The sequence below is a fragment of the Lontra canadensis genome, unplaced genomic scaffold (genome assembly GCF_010015895.1).
Source record: "Lontra canadensis isolate GAN:19392208 unplaced genomic scaffold, GSC_riverotter_1.0 scaffold1, whole genome shotgun sequence".
Taxonomy (NCBI): domain Eukaryota; kingdom Metazoa; phylum Chordata; class Mammalia; order Carnivora; family Mustelidae; genus Lontra; species Lontra canadensis.
Genome location: NW_022630995.1, coordinates 9,033,580 through 9,057,425, shown reverse-complemented (window position 1 = coordinate 9,057,425; position 23,846 = coordinate 9,033,580). Strand labels below are relative to the sequence as shown.

Genomic DNA, 23,846 nt, shown 5'->3' with positions numbered 1-23,846 from the left:
AAGTACCTATGAGAGCTTTCCAGTGATAGGGTCCCACAGTCCTACTTTTTACCTCTCTGGTTTCATCATCTACTATTCTCACCTTTTTTTTTTTTTTTTTTTTTTTAATTTTTAAGAGAGATCACAAGTAGGCAGAGAGGCAGGCAGAGAGAGGGGGGGGGAAGCAGGCTCCCGGCTGAGCAGAGAGCCCGATGTGGGGCTCGATCCCAGGACCCTGAGATCATGACCTGAACTGAAGGCAGAGGCCCAACCCACTGAGCCACCCAGGCGCCCTTACTATTCTCACTCTTACTCTTGCCACATTGATTGGCTTTCCTGCCTTTCATAAAAAATGCTAATTAAGCTCCAACTCCAAGATGTATGTATTTGCTGTCCCTCTGCCAAGAAAGCTTCTCTGTCAGACATAGCTCACCCTCTTACCAACTTCAGGTGTTTGCTAAACAGCCACCTTTTTTTTTTTTTTTAAAGATTTTATTTATTTATTTGACAGAGAGAGATCACAAGCAGGCAGAGAGGCAGGCAGAGAGAGAGGAGGAAGCAGGCTCCCTGCTGAGCAGAGAGCCCGATGTGGGGCTCGATCCCAGGACTCTGAGATCATGACCTGAGCCGAAGGCAGCGGCTTAACCCACTGAGCCACCCAGGCGCCCCCAAACAGCCACCTTTTAAGTGTGGATTTTCCCCACTACTCTCTTAAAAATGCACTGCTCTCCAACCCTAAACACTGCCCTAGCACTTCCCCATTCAATTTTTCCCCACAGTTATTATCATTGTGTGTCAGGCTACATATTACTCTTACTGTTTAATTGTATTATCTCCTTACCAAAGTCAAAGTCTTGAAGAGCACTTAGTATGCTTGTCTTATAATTTCCCATTTTTTAGGACACTGACAGTCCCCAGACCCAGTGTTCTCTATTACCTTTAAACAAATTTAAGACAAATCTTTCCCACAAGACATGTCCTTATAAGAATATACCTTTTCTCTCTTTCAAGTGGCTCTTACTCTTTTTCTCTTCCTGAGGCACATACATATACTCCTCTACTATCCCATTTAGATTTGCATTCTATTTCCTTATGTGTGTGCTAGCTTTAAAACAAGCTTACCAGAACTACTGTAACAACAGTTGGAATTCTGAACTCAAGAGCACAGGGTACATTAGATCCGCATATGGCACCACACTTAACTAATATAAAATCTAATATATAACATCACTGCACTCCGCTATATCTCTCAAGTTTTGCTGAATAAACGACTGTCACAAACATGCTCTACTATTCTTCTAGTATATTCAATGCCAAAGAATCTGTAACGTCTTCTTTTTCTATTCCATTTCCTGTTTGAACTAGCTTTAATATACTCCTCAAGGCGTTTTTAACTTTCTTTCTTGCCAGTCTCAGCAGGTACCACATTTAAGAGAGTATCAGTAATACTACAGGGTAGTAGAACTGATCATTAATCAAGAAACAGAAGTTGAAGTTAACTGAAGGAGGGTCAATCCATAAGAAGAATAGTAAATTTAATAAAAACACAAAAATCTAGACAAATGAAGATGAACTCAGAGCCAAGAGAAACAGTAAATTCATATTCTTGTTAACACTATACAACCTCTCTTTCATGCTCTTTAAAGATGTCACACAAAAACACTATTATATAAAAGATAATCCTTAAATTCTATTTTTTAAATTCTCTAAACCCATATATAAAAGAATACTCCCATTTTCTGAACTGTTTAAAGGCAACTGCTAAAATAAATAAAATGGCTTCATTTCAGTTAGAGGAAAACAAGTCTCTGAGGAAGCAAAAAAGGTAATTTATATTAATAATTATTTTCTATTTGCTTTCTTGGAGCTTATATCCATTTTTCATGTACTATCCATAACTTGTTTTTTTTATATGAAATGGTGTAAGATCATCAGAAAAACTTAAAAAAGCAAAATCACAAAATATAAACTGAGTCCTTACTAACTATAAAGTACTCTGTGAAAGGAATTGTAGGGCATACAAACATTAAGTACGTGGGACTCACATTCAAATTATGGGAACTAAATCTATGACATTTTTGAACGTTCATAGAACAAACAAATAAAAACCTTGCTCTTTAAAATGGTAACTATACACATGAACTAGAAAATGGCATGCCTAATAAGAAAGCATTTATTTCTTTGTCACCAAAACATTAAAATAAAACAAAATCTAAAGAGTCAAAAGGTCTTAACTTGCAGTGACTGGTGTCCCAGGTCTGCCACTTGTCAGCTATTTGATCGCGATTAAATTATTCACTTCTCTTGAGGTTTTCAGAATAAAAGTAAAACAAAATTCACTGCCTTAAGGCTTTTTGTGAGTAAAAACAAGATATTACGTATAAAGTAATTAGCTCCATGCCAAGCACAAAATAAAGGCTCAGTGAACATTAGCTATTAAGATAACGTTTTTATACTGATCAGAGAGAAAATGTACTTACTTGTCCGACTGCCCTGCATTCGCTGTGCTTTCAGCTCTCATACGGGTAAGTGCAGCAGCAGCTTCATCCAACGCACAACTAACAGATGATGTCAACCTCCGAAGCACTTCAGGGTCTGCAAAGGCTTTACCATCAGCCGTAGATAATTTGCCTATTCCTATTATATGATTTTCACACCAATATGGATACGCCCAAAAGGAGAAACAAAGCAAAAGTCAAGTTACTTAATTCTATTTATCTTAATGAACAATCTTTTTTTCTTTTTTTAAGATTTTATTTATTTATTTGACAGAGAGCGATCACAAGTAGGCAGAGAGGCAGGCAGAGAGAGTGAGAGGGAAGCAGGCTCCCCGCTGAGCAGAGAGCCCGATGCGGGACTCGATCCCAGGACCCTGAGATCATGACCTGAGCCGAAGGCAGCGGCTCAACCCACTGAGCCACCCAGGCACCCATGAACAATCTTTAAATGTCACACTTCATGTATATACTGTTCGTTTGGAATCTTCTGGAAAATCACTGTTCTCCAATTCTGTAATAACCTTATTCCTCCCATGTGGTCTAGAAGTGCCTGACCCTGTAACTCTCTGGTACCAGAAATGTGTCTTTGGCCTATGCTGGGAGAACTAGGAGTCCCCACCCAGAGTTTTGCCATAGGTTTAGAAGAACCTCTACGTTCAAAGGTAACTGAATTGCTAAGATGTGAGTCATGAGCTTATGGCCAGTTTCATGATCATAAAGACAGACTACCCAAAATAAGTCAATATAAAGGAGGGCAGAGAAGGGAAACAGAAAGTAGTTCTGATAAAAGTTATTTTTGACTCATTGAGACCAGTAGTGCGAGAAGCCAGAATTATCCCCATTATTTGTGGTAGATGCCCACTTTTGTTTAAGACTGTTTAGGTGGCCTACTCCACTTGTGATCAAATATGGTCAAATAAGATATTACAGGCCATATAAAAGATAACATGAGTACCTATTTATTTCAAATTACGTCTACAATTTATTACATGTTCTCAATAACATCTAAAAAACATCCAGAACAGCTAAAGAATAAAAATTCGTAAGGAGAACTGGTTAATAACTATCTGCATGAAATATATCTTATTGCTTTTCTGGATATCACTACAAAGCAAACTTATCTCTAACTTTCATTATTCTAACTCAGTGGTGCTGCCCATCAGTGGAGCTTTTCAAAAATATAGATGCTAAGCTCTTTTACATCTAAGGATATAATTCAGTAAGTAGGAGGTGGGGCCTAGGCATCTAAATATCTTTAAAGCACTAAGAAGAGTCTAATGCATAGCCAGGATTAAAAACCTCTGCTGCAACTTGAAGATAAAATAATGCATATTATACATCCCTGTTACTCAGTAGGTGGTACATGGACAAAAAACACTGCTATCATTTAGGAGCTTGTTAGAACTGCAGAATCTTGGGGGTGCTCAGTTGGTTAAGCATCCGACTCTTGGTTTTGGCTCAGGTCATGATCGCAGGGTCATGATCTCAGGGTCATTAGGTCAAGTCCTCAAACCATGTTGGGGCCCCACATCAGGGCGCCATGTGGGATCCACTCTTGAAGCAGAGTCTGCCTGAGATTCTTCGCTCCTACACACCTTGCTCCTCCTTCTGCTCCTGTGCACACATGCATTCTCTCTCAAATAAATAAATAAATAAATAGATAAACAAAATCTTAAAAAATAAAAAGAACTGCAGAATCTCGGGCCCTAAGATTTTCTGATCCAAAACCTGAATTTTTAAAAAAGATCCCCCAAGCAATTCAGATCCACATTATAGATTAAGAGGTTATTATCGCAGGTTTTAAAACAAACTACTCAACAAAGACATCAATCAAAAACAAAAACAAAAACAAAACAAACCCAAATGGTAATAATAAACGTATCTGTACAAATTTCTTTTTACAGTGGAAGGGCTTAATAACATAATGTAAGTTTGTGTTCAAACTTTACAAAAGTTTATAGTTGTTTGGTTCTCTTTCTGGGAAAAATCCAAGATATCAAATACTGTATCTTATGGAACCAAAAATACATCTAGCAGAAAGCCTTTACTATTTTATATACAACAAATGTTCAGAGCAGTCAGTTGGCATCTGTTACAATCAAGATGTGCAAAGAATAAAGACAGTCTTAGTCTGATGAAAATGATTTTAATTTGTGTCACTAATATTAAAAACCAACCACAGTCTGAATCTGCTATAACAGTATTTATTCAATAAGATATCTGTGGTTAGTTAAGTATCCTAACACTATGGAAACCAAGGTCACAGATGCATTTTCACATGAAAGAATGAGCTCCAATTGTTTAGCCAATCCAGATCAGCATGTAACAACTATTTGTCAATGACAGCAACAGAACTAGGTAAGAAGATATATCTGGATTAGTAAAAAGTAATCACTGCCTTAAAAAGAAAGAACATCAAAGACAAAATATTCCATATTAAATTTTTATGAGCTTCTCATATCTTCATAAGTAATGGTAACTATTTTAGTAAAGATAATTAGTAAGTAACCTAAGATACCTATGGTAATCCTTCAAATGAATAAACAGTGATTGAAAATTAATTTATTCTAGTTACTCTGGATTATGATGATCCTTTTTTACTAGTCTTATCCACTTATTAGGTATTAATGAAGACCAAAAACAGAAAAGATATGTGATGATCAGATTATTCTTTCCCAAGTCTAACATTTAATCAATTGAACAGAACCATGTAATTTGTGACCAAAAATGTCCTAGTGAGACATTAGAGGCTATATAAATGATAGAAGAGAGTGCATTAAAAGATTACCTAGATTTCAGATTTTAAGATAATTACCTTTCCCTTTTTTTCCTCTTAGAACTTACTCAACTTAATTCTTATTTATGAAGACAAAGTTTAGAGAAGATGTAACTGACTTAACAGAACAACAGAAACAGGGATATCAAAGAGAAATAAGGTGACCAGCCCAAGAGGGCTCAGAAATGGTAGGTACCAGAAACAGGGATGAGGCTTGGGTCAGAAAACAGAGAGACTAGCTGAACACCTGAGAGGAGTAGTCAGACCCTTGCAGACTCCATTCCCAAACTGCACAGCCAGATGATTATTCTCTATAGAAACCAAACCAGAAAGGCCCAGGATTAGTAGTCATTAGACAGAGAGGAGAAAGAGATGATATACTAAAGGGAAATAAGGATTAAGTGAATATATGCATGATAAACAGTGAGATCCTCAACCCCTCTCACTCTAAGCTCCCAAAATACAGGTAGCCAGGTTTATCATTCACCAGATAAAAACTGGTAAATGTGTCTCTCGAGAAACTGAAAAGCCCCAGAAAAAAAAAAAAAAATTTAAAGATACTGACATATGGAGAGTTCTCAAAGAAAGGGAAGGGTCTCTATCCAATCACTGTGTAATAGGAATTCTAAAATGTTACCAATTTTACTCAGCTCTGCTGTACTCAACTCTACGTAATCCATGGGACTGGGAATTTGATAGCTTTTATCCCCACAATCAGGTTACATTATATGGTACAGTTGACCTGAGGACAGGAATATTATCTGGATGGGCCTAACCTTACCCCATGAGCCTAGGAAAAACTAAAAGATTTCTATGGCTAACTGGAGAAAAGAGATTCAAAGCATTAGAAGGATTCTACTGTGCTGGCATGAAGATGGAGGGAGCCACATGCCAAGGAATGCAGGCAACCTAGAGAAGGTAAGAGCAGGCCCAGCTGACACTCCAGAGGAAATCAGGATCTCAGCCCTGTAACTGCAAGGAACTGAATTCTGCTACCAACAATAAACCTGAAACCATATTTTCTCCTATAACCTACAGATGAAAACTCAACTCAGGGGTTACTTTGATTTCAGCCCATGAGACCCCAGGCAAGAGAATCTAGCCATACTACGTGTCCAGATGTCTTATTTACAAAAACTAAGTGTGTTGTGTCATGCCACTATGTTTATAATAAACTGTTAAACTGCAGTAGGAAAGTAATTATATAATGTACATAACTTATAACATATAACATATAACATACAATAAATACTTCAATTCATGGTGAAACCCAACCACAAAACAGGCACATGTACCTTCCATTTTAGCTTTTTATGACATTGCTAATAACTACAAAAAAGGACAGGCTTCACCAAACATTTGAAGAAAATCTGAAATGTAAAGGATAGCCAAAAATATCCAAAATGTGAGCGAAATTTTAAAATGCTCCAAATTCTAATGCTATAGAGAAGGATGAGAAAAGAAAAGTTGCAGAGATAAAATAATACCTTAAATAAGTGTGGTGTTAACTTTCTGAATTGCAACACCAGAAATTAGGAGATAATGGAGCAATAATTTCAAAAGTCTGAAAGAGATTTTTAAACTAGAACTCTATACCTTCAAAGTATCAAGTATGAGGATAGTATCAGAGGTATTTTTAGGTGGTCTCAAAAACTTTTACTTCTCAAGCACCTTTTCTCAGGATACTTAAACCATGATCAATCTCTACACCATAAAAAGAGAAACCACCAGAGTAGTTCTGTGATACAAAGGAAATACAGACACCATAAATGACTATTCTTGCCAAAAACAAAACGAGTATGAATCTGGTCAGTATCTGGATCTGAATTCTGATTTACAGGAAATACAACATACAGTGGTACAACTAGCAAAACTGATAAAGTGGAACAAATGAACCAATTTCTTCAGTAAATGGGGGGGGAAGGAAACTGTTATGATTAAAAGACACTTAAACTAAATAACATGAAAAATATAAAATTTTACATGCAAAAATATGTAAATATGAAACAGGTGAAGGGGATTAAAGAGTACACTTACCATGATGAGCACTGAGTATGTACAGAACTGTTGAATCACTATACTGTACATGGAAACTAATATTACACTGTATTTTAACTACTGAAATAAAAATTAAAAACTCAGGGGTGCCTGGGTGGCTCAGTCAGTTAAGCATCAGACTCTTGGTTTTGGCTCAGGACATAATTTCATGGGTGGTAAGATGGAACCCCAAGGCAGGATCCCGCTCAGTGGGAAGTCTTCTCGAATATTCTCTCCCTCTGGCCCATTCCCCACTCACACACACACTCGCTCTAAAATAAATTTAAAAACCCTTAAAAATATTAAAAACTTTATAAAAAAAGTAAAACTTGTTTGGATCCTAATTCAAATAAACCAAGTAGAAAAAGAGCATTATAGGATGCCACCAACTCTCAATTTCACCACAGGTCATGAGCTCAGGGTTGTGAACTCAAACCCCGTGTCAGGCTCTACACTGGGCGTAGAGCATGCTTAAGATTCTCTCTCTCCTTCACCCTCTGCCCCCACTTTCTCTCTCTCTCTCCCTCTCTAAATATAAATAAATAAATAAACAAATAAATAAATAAAGAAGCAAGCAAGCGATCTTTAAAAAAAAGACCATTATGAAATAACTGGAGAAATATAAACACTGACAGGATATTTGACAATATTGAAGAATTAGTACTATTTTTCTTTAGATAGGCAATGGTATTATGTTTATTTATTATTTTTTTAAGTTCTTGGGGTGTCTGGGTGGAGCAGCCAGTTAAGCAACCAACTCTTGGTTTCCACTCAGTTCGTGATCTCAAGGTGAGGAGATCAAGCTCCCTATAGGGCTTAAGTTTCTCTCTCCCTCCGCCCTCCCACTGTGTTCTTGCTCTTGCTCTCTCTTAATCTAAAAATAAATAAATAAATCTAAAAATAGTTCTTAATTTGGAGTATATACTGAGGCATTCATTTATTTATTTAAGATTTTATTTATTTTAGAGACAGAGCACGCAAGAGCGGGGAGGAGCAGAGGGAGAGGGACAAGCAGACTGCAACCAGTGTAGAGCCCCACACAGGGCTTAATCCCAGGATCCTGGGATCATGACCTGAGTCGAAATTAAGAGTTGGATGTTCAGCCAACTGAGCTACCCAGGTGCCACAATACTGAAGTATTTATATATGAAATTATATAATGTTTAGTTTGCTTTAAATTAACTTCGGGCATGGGGCATCAGCAGGGTGGTACTAAGTAAAGAGGAAACAAGGCTGTCCATACACTGACGGCTGTTAAAGCTGGATGATGGGTATTCCCTCTGGGCTTATGTGTTAACACTTTTCATTCTTAAAGGAAGGAGATAAGGGAGAAAGGGAGAGAAGTGAGAAAGAAGATGAGGAAGGAAGGGAGGGAGGAGAGAGGCTAACTTGTTGGCTACTGTAGAGAAAACAGAAAAAAAAAATGGGAATAAACACAGAAATGAGAAAATGAGGCAGCTATTAGCATCCTATGAAAAGAAACTCTACCTCCAAAAGTAACCCCTCTCAGCTGAAGTCCACTTTCCTGTAGCACTTTTCAACCAGGTTCTGCCTCTTAAATACACAAAGATAAATATCCCTCTTTTACTCAACCTGAGTTTTCTCATCTTCAGAAGAAACATTATCTTTTCCTCTTATGACACACTTTCAAATAATTTCACAATCCTCACTTGTTTCATATGAACTTCTACAGCAACACCAAATTCTGGCAAATGCTAAATTCTGTATCTACATTTTTTTTAAATATTTTACTTATCTGAGAGAGAGACAGAGATAGCAAGAGAGAACACAAGCTGGGAGGAGAGGAAAAAGCAGGCTCTCCACGGAACAGGGAACCCAATGTGGGGCACAATCCCAGGACCTCTAGATCATGCCAGAGCCAACAGCCAACCGACTGAGCCACCCAGGCGCCCCATATCTACTCTCCTGAACAAATAGTTTCTTATACTCGAGGACTGGACCTTGCACGTGCCCTACTATGTTTTCATTTGTACTTGTTCAAGATCCCTTCAATAATCCATTCTAGAATTAAACAGGATAGAAATCAAATTTAACCATGAGTCCTTCGAATTTTTAGATGCTGTTTTACAAGATATTTATTGAAAGGATTACCAAATAGTATTAGGTTGGTCTTATGCTATAATAAAGCAGCAGTTTACATGCATTGTATGTACACTATATAGGAAATCAGGTTGCTAAAAAATGATCAATTAATGTTCACAATATATTTATTTCCACCTTAGAAAAGTTAAGAAAATATATGGATATTTAAAAAGATCAGAGATTTAGAGTTATTATTCCCTTATACTTTAGGCATAAATATATGTATTTATATAATCTCTAATCAAAACACTGTTCTTATGGGGACAATATAATAATGATCCATTTTACAATAATACAATGATCCACTTTACAAGGTTTCAAGGTTTCAAGACTATGACAAAAAAGAGGGAAATTATATACAGTCAATTCTTATGATTCACGGTCACTGGGAAAACTTAATTAATGAATACTGAACCATTGCTCCTAGGGAAAACACAGAACTAGCTTCCTGTGAGCCTCTGGTCACAATCATTTGCATTAGCCAAACACTGTCTTATGTATGTTTTTGTTTAAAGATGACCTTATTTAATATACAGTTGATTTATTAACACTGAACTCATGGTTAACAGCACTATAACCCATGCTGAAGAAGCTTATCTAACACAATGTGCTTTTTCCATTAGGCACATCACTACCTTCTCACATTTAGCAACACTAGACAGCACTTTCACATTACACTTGGAGACCATTATAAACAATGAAACTGCCAACAAAAGGCACACAATGTCAAAAACATGGGTCTAAGTAGATTGTGAAAAGGACACTTGTTTACAGTTTGAGAGCTGAAACAAAAAGAGCTTCACCCTATTTCATCTCATCAAGGAACATGTGTATAGGACAACTAAAATTTTTCATTATATGCATTTTTTTAAAAAGATTTTATTTATTTATTTATTTGACAGAGAGAGACAAAGCAAAGAGAGGGAACACAAGCAGGGGGAGTGGGAAAGGGAGAAGTAGGCTACCAGTGGAGCAGGGATCCCAATGTGGGGCTTGATCCCAGGACTCTGAGATCAGGACCTGAGCCAAAGGCAGACACTTAATGACTGAGCCACCCAGGCACCCTTATTATGTGCATTTCTATGAAAGACTAAGAGTATTGTGAATACCAATTTTAGCGTATGAATACATGTTATCAAGTAGGCAAATTCACAAGTATGGAATGTGTGACTAAATAAAATCGACTATATGAAATCTCTCTTCAAGGCTGACAGCAGTATGTGAATTTTACTTGGGTAACGAAAATATGCTTTAATGAAATATTCCATGTAGAAATTCTCTAAAAAGCAATCCATTAACCTTTATGAACAGTATTACCCTAAATGTCCAAGACCTTGTATTTTTAATAACAGTAGCTTTTTGTTACTTTAATAAACTCTACACGCAACATGGGACTGGAACTTATGACCCTGAGATCAAAAGTTGCATGCTGTAACAACTGCGACAGCCAGGCACCCCTAATCATAATAGTTTTTATTAGATTTATATGTACCTTTGAAAATTATATAGTCTAATTACATATGTAAGGTCTGCAGACTTACCTGCAGCTTCTAGTAAAGCTTCCAGTCTAGCTTGTGTTTCTGGATCTACTGTCCTGAGGTCTGCACCATCAGCAGTACCTGACAAGAGCAACTTGGAAGCCGTTTCCAGCATTGGATTTTCCAAATCATCCTGATCCAAAATGAAAGATTCCACCTAGAAAACAAATACCAAAAAAAATGGAAAGAAGGGAGGAATGAAAGGAGAAAGGGAAAGTGATAAGAGAAATAAACAGAAGAAAAAGGAAGAAGAGAGAAAAAAATTTTAACGTAAATATCATGATAAATACAATGCAATTCTAAATAAATTCAATGTAATACATAAAGTCCACACTGTTTAAAGGAGAAAATTATATTTGTAGAAGAACTTAAGAATGTGCTACTCATATACAGCAATCTCATTTTTTTTCCCTTTTACGGAAATTATGTATTCTTTCTATGTTAATTTGGTAGGATAAGGGCAAGATGGGGGAGATATGAGGTTAATGATTAAACGTGAAACCTTTGGCTTTAGTAGAGGACCTAAATCAGCTGCTCTTGAATGTTTTGCTCTCAGGACCCCTTTATACACTTATAAAATACTGCCCACCCCAGACCTTTACATAAGGGCTAAATTTATTAACAGTCACCATACTGAGAAATCAAACTACAGTATCAAAACATCACATTTGTTAGTATCACCACCGGTGATATTTTCATCAGAAAAGTTTTTAAGTACTGTGAAGCCCAGGCAAACACAATTTAAAATTCTAATCTGTGCTTGAAAGCTTAATTTTATCATTGGCGACAAATACTGTCAATCACTCTTAAAATGACAAACTCAATTCCATCATTTCTGATAAGAACATTTGCCAAATACCCAAGTCTGCTTAGTGTATTGGGCCTGTCAATTATATTTTCTAGTTAACAATGGCATTTCATCAAAAAAAAAAAAAAAAAAGGCTACTTTACCTTGCATCTCAAAAAAAAAAAAGACCACACACACACACAGAACCACAGAAGTGCTTTATGTGTACTTCTCATTTTGTCACACACAGTAATATTAAAAGGACACGTATTCAAAAGTGTGGATTTCATAAAATTAATATTTATTGCTTTATCAAGATTATTCTTAAGGTAAAACTGGCTCTTCATTTTCTTCTTTTAACTGTGAGTATGCAGAATTGGAAGAATACAATGACACTAGTACAATTTGATGCCATGGCCCTGACTGAGGGGCCAGCAGTTTTACCTACATTTGCTTTTACATTATCAGTGCACATGTCAACACAGTCAAGGAGGCAAATAACATGTCAGTACCGTGATGAAGGAGTTTTGACCTCTTAGATATCCTGAAATGGTCTCTGGGACCCTGAGGGTCCTGTGGACCATTCATTGAAAACCACTAGTATAATCAACATGAGATTCAATAAAAAAAAAAATTAAAGAATTAGAACACAGCAAACACTGAAGACATGGGGAAAAGTTTTGTTGTGATATCCCTTATTATAGTGCTACTTACAAATAAGTACTAAGATATGTTCTTTCTAGTTTGCTGATAAAAAGTTGATAATTATTATATAAACTGTCACTATTTTACATGAAATTTACTTCATAAATCTAAGGTACTTCTAACACTTATAACTAAAATAGATATAAAAGTAATTTTTAACCTAGAACCCAATTATGCTCATACCTAGTATCTAAATGTAAGAAATATGAAAAAAACCTTAAGGAATAAAATTTTAACTACTATAACATGAGAAACTCTGAGTCATTTCATCTTTGAAAGTCACCTATCTAGTAACCAGGAATAACCAACACATATTTAATACTGAAAGTTAAATCTGGGAGGAAACAGTATGTTTCTCTCCAAATTTCCATTAGACTAACACAGTTTAACATGATTTCAGATTTCTAATATTTCAAATACAAATAGACACTGGATACTCTGAAAATAATCTCTGTAAATATTTGAAAATTTTCTCACAAAATTTTGCAGTATAACCCATCAATAACGACTCCCTGTTAAAATGACAAGGAGTTAGGAAAAAAAAAATAAGAATATACTCTTTTTAGTTTTAAGTTCTCTTTCAAGGTAGTAGCATAAGTGTTATACTTTAAGAAGTAGACTTTGGGAACATATCTCAAAAACGGGGCGGGGTGATGTACCTGGGTGGCTCAGTAAATTGAGCTCTGACCAGAGGTTTCTGCTCAGGTCATAATCTCAGGTTCTAGAGATTGAGCTGTACCCCCTACCCCTAGGGTTCACTGAGCTCAGCAGGGAGTCTGCTTTTCTCTCCCTCTCTCTCTATCCCTCTCCCGCTTGCATGTTCTCTTTCACTCTAGAAGAAATAAATAAATCTTTAACAAATTAAGTAAACTTTTGGGACATGAGTTGGCCATAGCAAGATGTGATTCAAAATTATAGTATAATAAAAACTATGTCTTCTTATCTTTAATGAAGGTCCAGAAGATGAGTCATTTTAAAGAAAAAGTTGCTTCCCAGTGAAATTTTCTCTGAAAATATCTACAATTTTCCAACCCAATGGGAGAAGAGGAAAGAAAACAAAGGAAATAAACATGGAAAAATAAACATCGGTAAAATAAACAAAATGAAAAATTAAATAATATTTCAGACTAGAGTTTTAGAAAACAAAATATTTCAAAGAGCAGGGCACGGTTAAATGCCAAGGGTATAGATCAGAGGAATTTAAATCATACAAGTCACTGCATAAAGATAAATACGAAAAGACTCTGACCCAATTAATTTCTGTAAGACAACAGGAGAAAAAGGAATGTAACACTGGTAGACAGCTATAAAATTTCTATATGCTAGAACGGAGTACTTACTGTAGGAAAGGTAAGAGAGTTAGAAGTTAGATCATAGGAGATATTAAATTTCAATTAAAAGTGAGCCTCTGACATAAAGTGCCCAATGCCACACTATGTCCTAACTGAGCTTGGTGAAAATTTATTAAGAAAAATGCACCTCAATCTCTTCATGAGGGATATTAATTACAGAAATGTTTTCTTACTGATTTCAAATATCTAGAGAAGTTACATTAATTTTTAAGTCCACTATTCTTACTTTGTAAAAAAAAAATTGGTAAGTTAAAAACAGTAAATTCAAATGATTATGAAATTCTATGTACAGATTTTTTTAAAAAGGTACTGGGGTGAAAGAGAATAACAGGAATGGATTTATATCTCCCCCACCCCCAGTTTAATACTAAGAAGAAATTAATTTCAAGGATACTGTTAGGATCTAAAGACCTAGGTACCCTTACTGATTCAGATGCTACCTATGAGGTCTAAGCAAGTATCTCAGCAATCTCTAGATCCCTATTCTACATAATCTTTTCATAAATTCATTACACTGATATAATATAATATTTATTACCTTTCTAAACTCCATGGAAACAGGGACTTTGAGTAAATAAAAGATGGTTTGGGGATTCTTCCCTTTCAGATTCTAAAAGGCTACAGTGTATTTGGGGAAGGGAGAGGTAGTTACAAAAAAATAAATTTAAGGTATATCTTACAGATTACTGAATGTTTGTACATTAAGTAATAGGTAGGCCAACATCAAGTAGCAGGTAGGGCAAAATGCCTATCACTGACCAACAGTCTTTGTGCAAGAGATACTACAGTTAACCTGCAGAGGAGATACAGAGATGTGTGAAATCAACTCCACCATCTAGGAACTTACTTCTTAATGAGAGAGCCAAAGTATGTGCATAAATGAACACTTTTACAGGGTAAAAAGCGTAGAAGGTAAAGGGTAGGGGGAAAAGGCTGTTGGAATTTAGAAGAGTAGAAGTAGAAGAGAACTTCCTCCTCTAACACTAATTCCTCTTCCCCTAACTGGAAAGATTCTTGCACTACATTACGGAACAACTGAAGAGAGACTGACATAAGGACACGCAGTCATAAAAATACGAAAAAAAGTAATCCTTATGTATTCATAGGTCAACTAAGTTATGATTTATGAGCATATCCTGCTCTACCATGTACAGAGCAAAGATAATTCAGATTAAATACTAAAATGTTTCCCGTTGAAACCGTACTCATTTTTATTACATTTCTACTGAAACAAAGATTCATTTTGAACCACAGCCAAATTCTGGAATATTAAAAATGCTCTGAGTGAGAAATTCACGTGAATATTTTGAAACATTTTCTTTAAATGAAATGTAAAAATAATTTCCATGAAGAGGGGAGAGACAGAAGGCAAGGTATGTCCTTATTAAATTTATTCCCTAAGGGAAATAACCTATCAAAGTTATCAATAACTCAAAGCATGACAAGTTATATTTAAGCTATTTTGGATACTGTTTTCACTAGATGAATATTTTATGAAGTGATGCTTGCGTTTCAAATTCTTGTCTAATATAAAGAACCACCGAATTGTTACAGATGAAAAAACAGAAGCACAGGACTGTTATTTAAATAGCAAGTTTCTAAATATCTAGTACCAAGAGACCAGTTATCCAATTAACTAGTTCAATATTCTTTCCATTAGAAAATTCCATGCTGAAGGTTTTTTTTCACTCTGCTCTAGAAAAGCTAACTTCAAATTCTATATTTAGGGACAAAGCTATACCTACTGTCTAATTACTAAAAGGAAGAGAACTAAACATTATATATCTCTGATTTATGTAACATAAAATACAGAATACCACCTATGACATATTCTTGCCCCTCTGAAAATAAACAATAATCTACTAGAGCCCTTAGAAATAATTTCCAATTAATAAGGCAAGTATTAGGAACAAGTTAAATCAGTTTCTCAATCTTGGCACTATTGACATTTTGGGCTGAATAATTTCTTCATTGTCAAGGGCTGCCCTATATATTTCAGAATGTTTAGCAGCATCCCTGGCCTCTACCTACTAGATGCTAGTAGCAACTCTACCACAGGTTGTGACACCAAAAAACCTCCAAACATTGCCAAATGTACCCTTAGAGGAAAAACAGAAACAAACAAAAAGACCCTGGAGGGTGATAATTTGAGAACCACAAAGTTAAATAGGAAAAAACACAACTAAAATGTGGAACATGTTTTTTTTTTTTTTAAAAGAGAGAAAACAAAAGGAAAGAAAAGCTCTAAAGAGATACCAGAGACATAGTTAGCTAAATAATATAGATCTTATATGAAATTTTCAAGACAAGTGAAGAAATCTGAATATGCACTGGGTATTAGACAGTCTAAAGAAATTATTCTAGTTAGGTAAGAAAATGCTCTTATCTTTTTTTTTTTTTTTTTTAATTTATTTGACAGACAGAGATCACAAGTAGGGGGAGAGGCAGGCAGAGAGAGAGGAGGAAGCTGGCTCCCTGCTGAGTAGAGAGCCCTATGTGGGGCTTGATCCTAGGACCCCAGGATCATGACCTGAGCGGAAGGCAGAGGCTTTAATCCACTGAGCCACCCAGGCGCCCCATAAATGCTCTTATCTTTTAGAGATGCATACTGCCATATATAAAAATAGAGTCAGAAAACTGCCATAAAATATTTCCAGAAAACAAAGTTGTGTGGCAAATTCTTGATAATGCTGAATCTGCGAAAAAGATTTATAGTGGCTTTATCATACTTGCCTCTATTCTTATGTGCAAGTTAAATCGTTTTGGTTTTGAAAGATTAACGGTGTTATTTTACTACGGAGGTTGCTTTTGTTTTAAAATATTATTACTTAACAGTAATACTATTTATTTAAATTAACAAAGTAATTAAATATATTTTTTACTTTCTTCCCAAAATAAACTTAACACAACCACTCAACAATGAAAATCAAGGTCTTTTAACAAAGGTCAAGACTGAAGGAATTTGTTTATGCCATTAATGGTACTCCCAGTCCTTCTATAGTAAAACAAAAAGTCATATAAAAATTTGGAAATATAGGGCCATGTGGATGAACTGTGAACACTAGAGTTACATTTCAAACTAACTTCCTGTCAAAATAGATAAATTATCAATGTTATATTAGAGAAGAGCAGTTTATCTTGTAATAAACTGGCATTTAGGGTGCCTGAGTGGCTCAGTTGGTTATGTCTGCCTCAGCTCAGGTCATGATCCTGGGCTCCTGGGATGGAGTCTGCCAACAGGCACCTTGCTTAGAGGGTAGCCTGCCTCTCCCTCTGCCTACTGCTCCCCTTGCTTGTACTCTCTTTCTCTCTTTCTCTTTCTGACAAATAAAATCTTTAAAAAACTAAAAATAAAAAATAAACTGGCATTTATTTCAAAGGATAAAGAAATTTTTATTTACTAGACATCATATATACAAGTTCCATTCAATTTAACAAATATTCACCCCCAATTACATATAACGTGCAAAATGCAGTAGGGCAGCCAAAGGAGAAAGAAAATATAAAAATGATTTTATTATAATCAATGCCTTCTACAAATATACAATACGGAAAAATGCAACTCTATGTGCAAAGAACTAACTATACCAAAGATTAAAAACTGTACTAAGTAGACACTAATATAGTGACTGTACAGAGAGAAAGGAAAAAAACAATTCTGAATGAGAATGGTAAAAAGAATAGTGCTTAAGAAAGATCGGGCCTTTCAATATTGTACCCAGTTCAGAATTTTTATGGTAGCTTATTGAAGGATTAAAGTATTAAAATAATCAATTTTTTAAAAAGATTTATTTTTTTATTTGAGAGGAAGCGAGAACAGGGGTTAGGGGGGAGGGGCAGAGGGAAGGAGAGTTTCAAACAGATTCCATGCTGAGCGTGGAGACCAACACGGAACGGATCTCACGATCCTAAGATCACGACCTGAGCTAAAACCAAAAGTGGGACACTTAACCAACAGTGCCACCCAAGCACCCCAAATAAGCAATTTTTAAAAAAGATAATTAGAGATCATGTGAAAGATGGTTTTGTATAGATGTGACAACAGAAACAAGGAAACCTATTTATAACTTACTTCAATATACCAAATGAAAGATTATGGGAGGTGGGGATAGGAAAAAGTCAGTCTCTGAGGATAAACATACTTTAAAATATGAAATGCCAGCAACTCCAGAATTTGGACTTCTTGACCTTTAACACTCCACATCCTCCCATCCCATCCCTATCCACCAATTACTGCTCTTGTTCAGGAAACTACCCTGTCCATTTTCATTCAATTTAGAGCAGGTAGTCTAAATTTCAAGTTAATAATCTATATTCCAAGAAAGATAATCAAATCTTGATTACATTAAAACATTCTTTTAAATAACAAAGAAGTCTCACATTTGCTCTAGGAAAACACAATTATCTTCAATCCAAAACTCACCATACTTAAAATCTGAAGAGCTCTTAATCAAGTCAATGCAGAAAAATCCCTCCTAAACAACGTTTATGATCATTGTGTATGATTTTTACTTATAGTAAATGTTAGTGTTTTTGTCATTTCAATGACAGTGGATTTTAAGAACACAGATCATAACTGATACCATTTCACCTACCAAAAATAAAGACTCATTAGAACAACCTGACTTGCGGTCATCATCATGGACTGAATTACATGATAACTCAAGTACTGTCGCTTTTTCAGTGATATGCAGAACAGGCTATGTAAACCTAATTCAAAGAAACAACTGTTTCTTCTCTTCTGTACCCGACCCCAAAACATAATAAAAATTTCTTTGATCTGTATTTTTTGAAGTCTTAAATAGGGTAAACTTCAGGTAAAATACGACAATTCTTAAATTAATATATCTGGAGGTAGTTTTTCCGTACCATTAATATAAAATCTTCAGTATGGTCACTGGACACTGATCTCTGTATACGCTAAAATAAAACAGCATAAAATAAACCACTTAAAGTCCTTATTGTAAAAAGAGTATCAACTAATAATATGACTTATTATGGTGTCAATATCCTGAGATTCAAGTAAATAAACTAAAGTGAACCTGACTAAAAGTAAATTTAGCTCGCAAAAAATCTATTCATTAAGAAAACACTGATTTATTCTACATCATTTCATTCATACCCATCTAATAAAATTTTAGTTAAGATCTAGCAGTATATTAAGAACTAGTGATATAATAGTTAACACAGCACTGTTCTCACAGAGCTAAAACATAACTCTTTTTCTTAAGCTTCAAAATACTTACCTGCTATACCTCAGTATGAAATTATAATTCAATATGAAATTTTTAACATTAATTGTAAATTTTATAAAGTGAACCAATTATGAGTATTTAAAGTAAGTAAAATTGTATAGAATTCTCAAATCTAAAGTTTGTAAGTGGTTTTTCTGTAATAGAATTAAGGCCACAGATTTAAAAAAAATTTACCCCAACTCTAAATATCAATAGTATGATGCAATTTAATTATTAATTTAACCTGTCTCTGGTACTTATTATTATTCATCAATTATCATAAAAACTGGCTCAGAATAAAATGACTCTTATGGCTTTAAAATGCATATGCAGAAATACACGCTCATTCTCAGATACAGACACACATAGTCATAACCCGGTGGAATTTGAGCACTCCAAGGATATTTTAAGTGTAGTAAGTTTGTAAGGCGAATGGTTAGTAACAGAATTAAAAATCAGATTGATATCAGAGTCCTAAATATAACCCAAGATGCTAAAAGCCAACACTGCAACTAAAAGTTCTAAAGTATAATTATTTTAAAAGTGAAATTCTAAACTATAGAATAAAATAATTTTTAGATATGTAAGCAAACTGAAAATTTTAAAACCATAAATATTTCTGAATTTAGAGTTCAAATCCAAGAAAAGGACAGCCTTGGGAATCATAACACCAAGCATCTGGAAAAGAAACTAATATAATACAAGCTAACTTAGCATGTTGGGTAGTTGTTAATAAATAATTCCTTAAAGTTAGAAGAGTAAAAACGTATTATAACATAAACATATTACTAAAATATCAGTTAAGCCAAAACTGAATGATATAATGCCAAAAACCTATGTTCAGCAAAGAGAACAACTAGCTGAAGATACGGTTTAATTCAATTCAATGCCTGCTGAAAAAGAGAAATGAAACACATAGTTTTCAAAGTAGGTAGTAAACAAAATAAAACTCAAATTCAGCTAAAGGAAAGGGGTGGCAGGTGGATGTGGAGGGAGCAAGGCTGGGCGGGTAGGCGATAGCAGGAAAAGACCTCTTCACAATAACCTTCAATGTGAGGAAAAAGACCAAAGACCAAAAAACCAAGTTAATATAAAAGCAAGTGGGAAAACTTTTCTTATTTGAAAAAATGGCACACAGATTAAGATTTTAAAAAAAGAAGAAAAAAAAAACCCTCAACTATGTGCTATCATAAGAGAACTAAAATTTTTAGTCATAAGGCTAAAAGCATGGAAAAAAAAAAAAAAACATGAAAAAGCAAACCCAGTCAAGGGTACAATTATTATCAAAGAACTCAAGGCAAAAAGCATTACACAAAAAAAGGATATTTTATAATGGTAATAGATTTAATACACCAAAGTGTGTAACAGCCAGAGCATGTAATAGCCAAAATATAACACTGAAATATATAAAGTAAATATACTTGAAATAAAAGCAACTAGAAAATTCACACAACTTAGCAGGAAACTTTTTACATACCTATGTCAGAAAATGAGGAGAGCAAGTAGATTATGCAAGGACATGGATGATTGAGAAATAGATTCCATAATGAACTATACTTATATATCATAGTGAAATGGAAATTAGTATATCATGAACAGAGAATACAGTTTTTTATAGCAAACAAAAGCCTGACCAAGGAAAAATCTCAAAAGATTAAAAAATATATATAGGTTACATTCTTAGTCCATAAAGCTAAGTGAAACTAAAATATAACAATAATACTCTACTTAGAAATTTAAAAAGAAAAGAAAAAAGCCTACTAATAAACTTTCAGAATACAGGGAAAATAAAAATTAAAATCAGTAAGCATATTATTTCTTATGGGATTTGGTCATAGCTGTCCATAAAGAAAAATTTAGATTTAAGATACATAAACTAAAAATCTTCAAAAATAAAATCCAAGTCGAAATGTATCAATATAATTTGTAGTAATAATAGAAATGAAGAAATTGAAAAGAGATTCAGAAGTAATTAGTAAGACTAGTAAGAGCTTCATGGATAGGTCTAGCATGAAGAGACAAGCCTGATTACAGAAAATGAGAGAAAAACAAAAACCATAAGGAGTTATTAAAATCAGAAAACTAAGCAAACCTATAAATCAAGAAATAGGAAAGTCTAAACAAAATGGATGATTTTCAAGAAAAAGCAGAAACGTAACAGAATATACCAATAGAGGAAATCTTAGAGATAGTCACTAAACTATATCCCTTAGAAGGAATAGAGCATTATTACATTATTTACAAAGCCCAGAAAACAGATGGGAAAATTCCCTAGCTCATAAGCATAAATAACCCTACTAGCAAACCTGAACAAGAATAGCAAAATAACTAAACAAAATAAAAACCAAATGAAACACATCATTAGAAAATTAAATTCAGAAGTTGTATAAAAAATATTATACAATACATACAAGAAAGGGGATAAAGGAAGTACTAAGAAATATAATTATTTGTACACACAGAAATAGTGACTTTCCCTTGCCTAGAATGCTTTTCCCAAAGCTTTCATTTTTCAGGTCTTAATTTGTATTTTACCTTCTCAGACTGTACTACCCAAGAAAATACTCTACTCATCTCTCTACCATACCACTAACTTTATTTCCGCCATAGTACTATCACAGCTTAAAATTATTTTGTTTTTGGGTATCTGTTTATTATCTCTCTTCTCGTATTAAAGACAGGAACCATTCAGATTTACACTATCACCACCAGTGTGTGGCAAAGTTCCTGATACCATGCAATATCCAAATAAATACTTGCTAAATAAATGTTAAAAATGAAAAAATCATAACCAGTAGTAGGTAGATGTATTAGTGTAATTCACATTAAAATTTAGAAGTAAAAAGAATATGTATCATCTCAACAAGAACACATAATAAACACAATATTCATTACCATGAAAATACTTAAGTCAAGAAGGAAACTTTTGTTCCATCCAGATAATATGCACCACCAGAAATCTAAACCACATGTAAAATGTAAAAGTTTAAAAATTAGGATGCCATCAGGAAAGAAGCTCAAATCAGAGCTAGTAGTGAACAGATTTGGAAGCCTAACCAATGCAATATGACCAGGAAAAAACAAACAAAAAATCCCCTAGGAACATAATACTGAAAAAAGGAAACAACAAATGCTATCATTTGCAGAATGCATAATCATCCTTCTGGAAATTTCAAGAGAATCCAATGCAAACCAAGTAAATGGTAAGATCCACAAACAAAAATCAATAGATTTCCTATATATTAGCAATAACCAATTGAAAACAACATGTAAACTGGAAGAAAGATGTAATTCACAGTAACAATGAAAACTACAAATACCTAGGAATAAACCTAACAAGAAAAGTCTAAGACCTACATGAAAAAAACCATAAAACTTTACTAAAAGACATAAAAGAACACCTGAAGAAATGGAGAGGCATACCATGTTCCTGGATGGGAAGAGTCAATAGTGTAAAGATGTCAATTCTCCCCAAATTAATCTGTAAATTCAATGCACTTCCAATCAAAATCCCAAAGGGATTTTTAATGGAACTTGACATGTTGATTCTAAAGTTCATCTGGAAGAGAAAATACACAGAAATTGCCAAAATTTTTTTGAAAAAGACAATGGGGAGGTGTACCCTATCAGATGTTAAATGTAAAATGAAAATAATTAAAACAATAGAGTATTAGATCCAGAAAACACATATTTTGGACTTTTAAAATGATAGAGGTAGTATTTCAAGTCAGTGGGGGAAAAAAAGACATTGTTCAATAAATTATTTTGGGAGAATGGTTAGGAGACTAGAAAAAACAGGTCCTTACCACGGGGGGGGGGGGATAAAATATATATAGACACATACATACACACATATATATACATACACACACACACACATATATATATGTGTGTGTGTGTGTATGTGTGTATTCATATATATATATATATATATATATACACATATATATATAATTCCAGATGAATTAAATTCTACTAGAAACATACATAAAACTAAAGACATCATAAAAAAAAATATGAGACTAAACTAATATAAGAAGGCTTTTCTGGAAAGACACAAAACCTAGAAGCTAGGGAAAAAAGAGTGAAAGATTTTGACAATATAAAAATGAAAAATCTAAAGATTCTGTAAAGTAAGAAAAGTGAGAGATTAAGAAAAAATATTATAAAATATGATGTATATATTATAACAGAATAATAAAGAAATCCTAAAATCTCAGTAAGAAAAAGATAAACCCCACAATGGGTAAAATTGTATAAGCAGGCAATTTATGGGAGAAATAACAAATGACCAGTAAATATGCTAAATTTCATTGGGATTCGGGTAAATACAAATTAAAATGAGGCATTTTTCATCTATTGACAGATAATGTCTAATGTTTTGGAGGATAATTTGACAGTATGTATAATCAGTATTTAAAAATGCAATTTTCCTTTTAAGAATTTAGTTTATAGAAACACTTGTACATGTAAGCAAAAAAATATGTAGAAGGATGTCACAGTATTGACTATAACAGAAAAAAACTATAAGTAATACATATGCCCATGAACGGAATAATGGTTAAATAAATTACACTATGAAATAGTAAATACCTATCCGCAGAATAAAGCAGATCTAGATAAAACATTCTATATCACAACTATCTAATGCTTTCACTAATTACCTTCATGAAACTTATCAACAGTAACATTTTCCCCAAATTTGTTTATTATCTTCTTATTTGAATATCAGTTGCTTGGGCAAGGACCATATTTTTTCCTTGCTAGCCTTAAATATTAAGTACTTAAAAATATTTACTGAATGAGTGAATATACGATATTGATCCAGAAAGATACC

General features: G+C 34.2%; 1 protein-coding gene across 5 annotated transcripts in view; it reads right to left on the bottom strand.

Annotated features, from left to right (window-relative positions):
• Positions 1-23,846, bottom strand: part of ANKRD17 (ankyrin repeat domain 17) — a 169,544-nt gene that overhangs the window by 79,032 nt on the left and 66,666 nt on the right. For all 5 annotated transcript variants that reach the window (XM_032842277.1, XM_032842334.1, XM_032842481.1 and 2 more), the window contains exons 2-3: positions 10,935-11,088; positions 2,460-2,616 (exon numbers count right to left, since the gene is read on the bottom strand). In XM_032842277.1, the coding sequence (XP_032698168.1) occupies positions 2,460-2,616; positions 10,935-11,088 (311 nt within the window). The remainder of the gene's footprint in view (positions 1-2,459; positions 2,617-10,934; positions 11,089-23,846) is intronic.